The sequence below is a fragment of the Lacerta agilis genome, chromosome 16 (genome assembly GCF_009819535.1).
Source record: "Lacerta agilis isolate rLacAgi1 chromosome 16, rLacAgi1.pri, whole genome shotgun sequence".
In the NCBI taxonomy this organism is placed as follows: domain Eukaryota; kingdom Metazoa; phylum Chordata; class Lepidosauria; order Squamata; family Lacertidae; genus Lacerta; species Lacerta agilis.
In genome coordinates, this window is record NC_046327.1 from 37,378,856 (window position 1) to 37,386,561 (window position 7,706).

General features: G+C 47.2%; 1 protein-coding gene and 2 non-coding genes across 3 annotated transcripts; all 3 read left to right on the top strand.

Moving 5' to 3' along the window:
• Positions 1 to 416: 416 nt before the first annotated feature.
• Positions 417 to 5,999, top strand: SSR4 (signal sequence receptor subunit 4). Its single transcript, XM_033173506.1, has 6 exons — positions 417 to 523; positions 3,014 to 3,132; positions 3,589 to 3,663; positions 4,364 to 4,453; positions 5,033 to 5,098; positions 5,867 to 5,999. The coding sequence occupies exons 1-6, from the start codon at positions 454 to 456 to the stop codon at positions 5,969 to 5,971; spliced, it is 525 nt and encodes a 174-aa protein (XP_033029397.1). The 5' UTR covers positions 417 to 453; the 3' UTR covers positions 5,972 to 5,999.
• Positions 3,258 to 3,394, top strand: LOC117061338. The gene has a single exon (XR_004428072.1). It is a non-coding gene; the product is annotated as a small nucleolar RNA SNORA42/SNORA80 family (small nucleolar RNA).
• Positions 4,138 to 4,275, top strand: LOC117061339. The gene has a single exon (XR_004428073.1). It is a non-coding gene; the product is annotated as a small nucleolar RNA SNORA42/SNORA80 family (small nucleolar RNA).
• Positions 6,000 to 7,706: the final 1,707 nt, after the last annotated feature.

Genomic DNA, 7,706 nt, shown 5'->3' on the forward strand with positions numbered 1-7,706 from the left:
AAAGTGGATCTCATTGGCTTACCCTCATACATATACATCCCGCCCATTCGTCTCCTTTGTCTAATGGGCAGGGCCAAGCAGCCAATGATGACCAATGACAGATAAAGTCTGACCGCAGAAGCGACGTCCAATCAGATGCTTCCGCCTGAGTTATTGGCCGAAGGAAGTTCGGCGCGAAGCAGGGAATATCCGGGACAAGAGAGGCTGTATGCGAGATGTGTTATCATCCACGCATGCGCAGTTGGAGGCCGCCTCTCGGTTTCCGGCGCGACAAAAGTCGCGGGCGGCCATTTTAAGGAACCTTTCAAGGAAAGGCCACGTCTCTTTCCCTTCGGCCGCCTCGCGTCACTCGGCGATGGAGCAGCGGATTGGATGTGTGGGGCCCTCGGCCCCAGCATCCCCCGCGCGGGAGGCGGGCCGCTCCTTTTCCTCGTCGCGTCTCGCTGGACGGCGATGGCGGGCGCCGGGCTGACGCTGCTTCGTCTGGCTGCGGCGGCGCTGCTGGTGCTGAGCGGGGCTCGAGGTACGGACACCTCCCGCGGCTGCGATGGCGGGCCTTGCTCCGGCTTCCTGGGGGCCTGGGATGGCTCGGCTGGTAGAGACTGAGACTCCCGCCCTCAGGGCTGTGAGTTCGAGCCCCCCCCCCCGGGACAAAGAGATTCCTGCCTCACGGGATGGGCTAGATGACCCCTGGGTACCCTTCCACCTCTGCAGTTCTAGGGTTCTGTGGGCTTCGTCGGGAAGGGGGAAGAAACGCGTGTGCGAAATGTGGGGGACACGTGTCTTGGCCCCGGGAAGCTCGCCCACCTCGCGGGGTTGCTGTGCGGGCTCAAGGGGCGGGTGATTGAGCCGTTCGTGCTGCCCTCAAGCCTTTCCTTACAGCTCGGTTTGACTTTCCTAGCGCACCGTGCAAACCAGGCTTCCTCAACCTCGGCCCTCCAGATGTTTTGAGACTACAATTCCCATCATCCCTGACCACTGGTCCTGCTAGCTAGGGATCATGGGAGTTGTAGGCCAGAAAACATCTAGAGGGCCGAGGCTGAGGAAGCCTTCTGTAAACTCACCGCTTCCCCCTCGGTCACTCAAGGCTCCTCACGTGGCGCCATCAGCGCGCCAGGCATGGCCGCCCTGGACAGACTGAGAGCTGACCCATTCCAGGGGTTTTCTTAGGAACATAGGAAGGCAGTCTAAAGGATTTTCCCACCTAGCCACGTGTTGAGTGGCAGCTGCACACCAGGGTCTCAGGCGGAGAAGGGTCTGAAGGTGGTGGACTCTCCTTCCTTGGAAGTTGTTAAGCAGAGGTTGGATGGCCATTCAGTGGAGATTGCTGCATTGCAGAGGGTTGAACAAGATGACCCTCGGATCCCCCTTCCAACTCTATGTTTCTAGGATCCTGTGAGTAGAAATGCCTCACAGCAACATGCCAAGGCTCAGCCTGGTAGGGTTGGGGGTTGTCGTTTTTCACAAAGTGTAGCTGAATCGAAACAAAATAAAAAATAAAAAAATCTTTCCAGTAGCACCTTAGAGACCAACAAAGTTTGCTATTGGTATGAGCTTTCGTGTGCATGCACACTTCTTCAGATACTTCTTCAGGTATCTGAAGAAGTGTGCGTGCGCACGAAAGCTCATACCAATAACAAATTTTGTTGGTCTCTAGGGTGCTACTGGAAGGATTTTTTTTAAAATTTGTTTTGACTATGGCAGACCAACACGGCTACCTACCTGTAACTGTAGCTGAATTGTTATTGGTCTTATTTGGAAGTTAAGTCTAATTCAGTGGGTCTTCTTTGGAATCATGCAATTGGGCCAAACTCTCTGCCTGTAGTGCCTGTTTCATAGTGGCTTTTTCATCATATGCCCTGCAACATTTCCCATTTGTTCCCACTGCTTAAGCTCTAGCCTGATGAAAAGTGTTGACAAACACTAAAGCTTGCTCACTTCTTTACAGCCTTGCCCATTTGTTTCAGTAAAATATATTGTGTTAATATGGATTTTTCCATCATCCTGGAAGATGTTAATTAAGTATTCCTGGAGCAGTTCATCCAAACAACAGCAGGAGCTTAATGTCAAGTTAAAAAGCAGCAAGCAACCATTTGTGTTTTCACAGAGCTCTTTCTTGGGGCTAGATCTTGCATAAAGGAGCAGGGAGAAGAGAAAATATATAGGGATACTTAATGGCTTTCTTTAAATGGTGCTTCAGGGGAACATAATGTATGCATCTTGAACACTTCTTCACTTCATTGCAGCTCCTTGTACCTTTATAATGTGCAGTTTTACCAGTGTGCACATGTATAATGAGGCAGTACGTGAACTGGTAAACTGGTAAAGGCCAAGCTAAAACTTACTAGCTTTTATTGATGGGGTTTGGATTAATATTTGACACATGTAGAAACTTTATTTTCTCTGATCTTTCTTAATGTTTTGACCAATTTCTAGCCAATGCTGTTGAAGCTGTCGGCAATGCAATTCGTAGAAAATGATAAAACAAAAATATGAATCATAATCAACCAAAGCATACTAAGATCCATGTTCTGTAGTTAAATCTAGCTCAGATTGTGAGCCAACTTTACAAACACCCTCTGAAAAGACCAGCTGTCTAGCAATTATGAGGAAGCTGGTAAGTTGAGTCTCCCTAAGATGGGAGTTCCACAGTTGGGCTGCCACCACAAAGGGCACAGTTTTATAAATATTTCATAGATTTATGTGTATCTTGTCACGAATGTGAGTAGCTTGTGATTATTACTAATTTCTGAATGTTGTTGGGTTTTTTTAACTAGTAGGATGTGTTTTCTTTACTACCTGAGCCTTAGATCCAGTTCTCTCAACAGGATGCTTTCATTAATCAGTTGGTAGCAGTAGGTGGTTTCAGCAATTCCTTAAGATGCATACTGACATGTTGAGCTCCATAGGAACATTGCATGTAGACCATCCTCTATGAATGGCCTCAGATGCTTGCTTATCCCTTTTCAGGTTCAAAATGTGCTGATTCATAAGCCATTTTCTCTCCTATCAGCTGAAACCTGTACAGACCCAGTCATCTCTCCATCCTACTACACTACCTCAGATGCTGTAATCTCTTCAGAGACTGTCTTTGTTGTTGAGATCTCCCTCACCTGTAAGAACGGAGCACAAGTGAGTGCTGGAATACTTGGCTTATTTCATTTCTAACAATAAAGTGCCACCTTGTAGATTTGATAATGGGCCTTAAATCTAGGGGCTAGGGTTTCCCATTTTGCAATGAGTGCATCCAAGTATGTGCATGGATTTGGATTTATGGTGGGTCCCAGTCCATGGGCTTTCCATAGTGTACCCCATGCTACATTAACCTGCCTCCCCCAACCATTGGCTGGCCTGGCTTGCTGTAGCGCCAGCCACTGAGGTGGGTGGCACATGTACATTTGGGGAAGGGGACAAAAAGGGTGCATCCAGGGGCTCTCTGTACCAAAGACCCTACAACCCCTATAACTTGGAGGGGATGTTGGCATTTGACCTAGAAAGATCTGCCTTTCCCATTGTCCCTGAGCTTTCAATAGGGCGTGCTGTGGATTCCCTTTGATTTGATATTCATCCTACTCTCTCTTTCTGTAGAATGTTGCTCTCTATGCAGATGTCAATGGCAAGCAGTTTCCTGTTACTCGGGGTCAGGATGTTGGCCGCTATCAGGTAAGAGCAAGCAGTGATTTCTGGTAGAGACAGCGAAATGCTAGTAACACTCTGGGCAAAACAGTGTCAGATATCTAGCTCAGTCATATATCTTCTGGGTGGGGCAAGCTTAATTGACATTAACTCCTGGGAATATTTTGAGAATGGGCATTTTTAATACATCAAGTGTAGAGAATGTGTTCCCTTCAGGCTTCTCTGCAATGTGTGATCATCAGACTTGTATAACATTCAGGGCATGTTCGACACATGAGAATAATGATAACCAGAATATTGTAGAATACACCCTTTTCTACGCAATATAGTTTGTCAGTGATGGTGATGGGAAAGTTGTGCAGTTTGTCAAAAACTAAAGAAAGTGGGCTATAACTGCCTTACGGTTTTTAGGCTTCATGTTTGACGTTGGCATTGCCGAACAAGTTGGCAGTCTTTATGCTATATAAATTTGTTAGGAAATTGCAGTCCTCTTGCACAAATGCATGGCTCTGGATTTATGGTGGGTCTGGTTCCATAGATCCCTCCGTAGTGTACTCCATGCTAAAGCAAGCTGCTACTCCGAACCATTGGCCAGTCTGGCTTGTAGTTGCCCTGGTTACTGAAGCGGGTGGCACACGTGTGCAAGCTTCTTTTGTGTGCATGCCCTCTGATCAGGGGGAGGGTCCACCCTCGCTCAGCACTGATTGCCCATCCCTTTCTTTGGCAGGTCTCTTGGAGCATGGAGCATAAGCTGGCTCGCTCTGGCACCTACGAGGTGAAGTTCTTTGATGAGGAGTCCTATAGCGTCTTGCGCAAGGTGAGGTTGCCCCCTGGTGGGGGAAAGGGGATGGCTTAGCTAATTACATGGGCTGTAGGTGAAATGACCTCTCTAGTAGCATAAGGAAGGAAAGCTTTTGCTGGTACTCTTGGCCTTAGTCTCACAGCTTTTAACTCGATGTCTTCTAACATTTGTCCTCACACTGCCTCCCATTTATACCCATTTTGAGATGCACACAGTGTCTCACCAATGAGCAATTGAAGCCTGTCCGCACACTTGGAATTCAAAAGAGTGAGCCTTCCTTTAATGGTGGATGGCAAGGATCCCAAGGCAACCTGAGCCCCAGTACTTAAGAAATAAAAGAAAATATTTCAAATCTTAATATGTTAGTCATCCTGGTTGCTTCTCTTTATGGTCTCCACTGGACATTTCCCTGCAGAGCTACTCGTTGTAGGAGAGTAGCAGTGACACCAAATCTATGGAAAGAAAATTTATCCCACAAGAGAAATTTTATCCCACCAGATCTGTGGAGAGAAAATTTATCCCACAAGGAGCCCTGTTTAACTGTATGTAAACTCAGATATCCCAATTCTATCTCTCCTGCTCCCCCACCCCCAGGCTCAGCGCAACAACGAGGATGTATCCGAGATCAAACCCCTCTTTTCGGTCAATGTGGATCATCGAGTGAGTAAAAGAGGGGGAGCTGGGCAGCCTGCTCCTCCCTGGGGAAAGGGGCTGCTCCCAAGGGTGGCCAGTGCCCAAGACAAGGTGGAATGGCTTTTACAGCTATGCTAGATCTTTCAGTGCTGTATTGAGGACTGGTAGTTTGTGGGTCTATTCTGTGATGGGCACCATGGAACATTACCCGAGAGTCCAAATTTGGGTCCCTTGCCACAAGGCAGAAGCAGGTACCTTGGCCCCACCAAAACAGGACGGTTGAGCATGGGTCACCTGCCCACAAGGCAGAGGATATTCTCTGTACTTTGATGAGGTCAACAAGTGCTGGTGGAGGAGAACCTGTAACAAGGTATTGGGCATAAAGGGACGGTCCAGAATGAAGCTTTTTATGTCCCTTTTAATTTGGTTGGGGTGGGTATGATTTGTACTTAGGGCAGTGTGTGATACTGGCTGAAAATGTCTCCTCAGTTTGAGGCCTGATCCCCAATTTGCTGCTTGACTGTTGAGATTATTTCTACACCTGAGCCAGGGTTAAACCTTGAATGCAAATCCCTGCCCTCTGTAGAAGCCATCTGCCTTCATGGCCAATAATCTTTTAAGTTTCTCAAGACTCCTTATCCTTGGCGCTGCTGTTCTGTGGAAGTGTACAGCAGACCAAAAGCAGGGATACCAAAAAGATTCAGCTACAACATTCCTGATGCCTCTCTGTATGCCTAGCTCTGTGACATGTTTTCTGTTCTCTTTCTCCTCCTTTCCCTTGCCCCAATCGATAAGGGTGCCTGGAGCGGACCGTGGGTCTCCACTGAGGTGCTGGCAGCATTCATTGGTCTCCTTGTGTATTACATGGCTTTCAGTGCCAAGAGCAACATCCAAGCGTAATCTGTTTCAATAAACCTTTCATGCCAAACTTGCTGTGTGTGTTTGCCCTTGCCCTTTCCAGGGGTGGGTGAGGATTTCTTTACACTGGGCTCCACCAAGAGCCGCATCACACTTCAGAAGTGCAGCTACCCCTCTGGCCTGCCAATAATCAGCTGTTGGGGCTCTTGCAGGGAGTGGGAGATGAGAGAAGAATGAGAGAAGAAGGACCAGTAGTGCAGCTCAGGATAACCAGTTGGGATTCAAGCAGGAAATGTTTGCTCCCGCTGAACTTCTTCCCTCCTTTTCTTGTTCCTAAAAGTAGCCTTTTGAGGATGCCAGGATACTTAGAGTATAAGGAACAAGCACCTCTCATGAACCCACCTCCTAGACTGAACCTGAACCCATTTTTGCAGCACAGTCTTCTAAGCAGTGGCTGGCTCTGTGGTGTGGATATGCTGTAATGGGAGCTGCCACCCCACCTCTGAGGTTTGCTCTCCTTTTCTTTGCCTTAATCCTGTTAAGCAGCCTGTCTCTGGGTGCAGCAATATTCACACCACAGCTCCTTATCCGCCTAATGACAGCGGCTCCTGGTGTGAGCCAGTGCAGTGCGGCTGGGATTACACTGCTGCTCTAAAGTTGTGCTAATGCCGGATTAGTAAGGGAAAGCTTGCCACAAAGGGGCTGCAGGGAGTGTCTGTTGAATATCCTACTGTGATCCTAGAAAGGCAGTGAATCTTGCCGGTTATGGAGAGGTCCCCATTTGCCATTTCCTTGAATAAGCAAAGCTCTCTGGCTTGTGCTATATCTTCTGTGCTCGAGACCAGCTTGGCCTTTCCTGCCTCCCTGAGTTTTTTCCCCAGGTGGCTGCCCGCATCTGTGACCTGCTTGACATGATGAGTTAACATTGCTCTGTTAACCATCCGATGTCTTGGCCCCTTACCAGGCACTCGGAGACTGACTTTGAGTGCTGCTTTGTCTTGACATAGCTAGGGTAAAAGGAAGTGGGAGTCCTGCCTTTGTTAGAATTCTGGAGGGTTTTTTGAGTCCTCTCTAGGCAATCTAAGCCCAATGTAGAAGTCCGCTACAATGATACGAAATGTAAAATTAGTTCAATGTGATGCAAGTTCACATTAAATATTGTTTGAAGTGGGGGTAACAAGGTTTCCTAAACGTTTGATTGCTAAATGCAAAAGCTAAAGAAAATAAATATCTGTGGGAGGGTAGGGAGGGAATGTTTCATCTAGAATCCGTTGCTTAATTATGACCCAAGAGTAAGTATGGACCCAATGTAAAACAAGCTGCAGCTGCCACTCCCTTCACTGAGTTGTGTGTGTGTGTGTGTTCAATTTTCAACAGCAATGTGCTACCTACCCTTCCTTTGCCTGGGATATTATTCTTTGATATAAACTTCATGTACTATACCAATCTAAATGTTATGAATTTCCCTAAGGAACTTGGGGGCGGGGGCTTGTAGTTTTGTTAGAGCAGTGCATGCAGGGATTTATGCACATGCAAAAATATACATATATTCAGGGGTTCATCAAAAGAGCAAGGACAGTAAAAATTCATAAATCAATTTTTGAATACAGATAATGTCCATAAGACTACACAAAGATAGCATAGAAGAGCATTAAACAGCCTTCAATTGCACTTTTTAAAAAATGGAAAGAACCTATATTGGGAGTGAGTGTTCACTCTGTTCCTTCTGTCTGGTTCTTGCCACAAGGCCATAACTGATCTCACAATTGTGTTCATG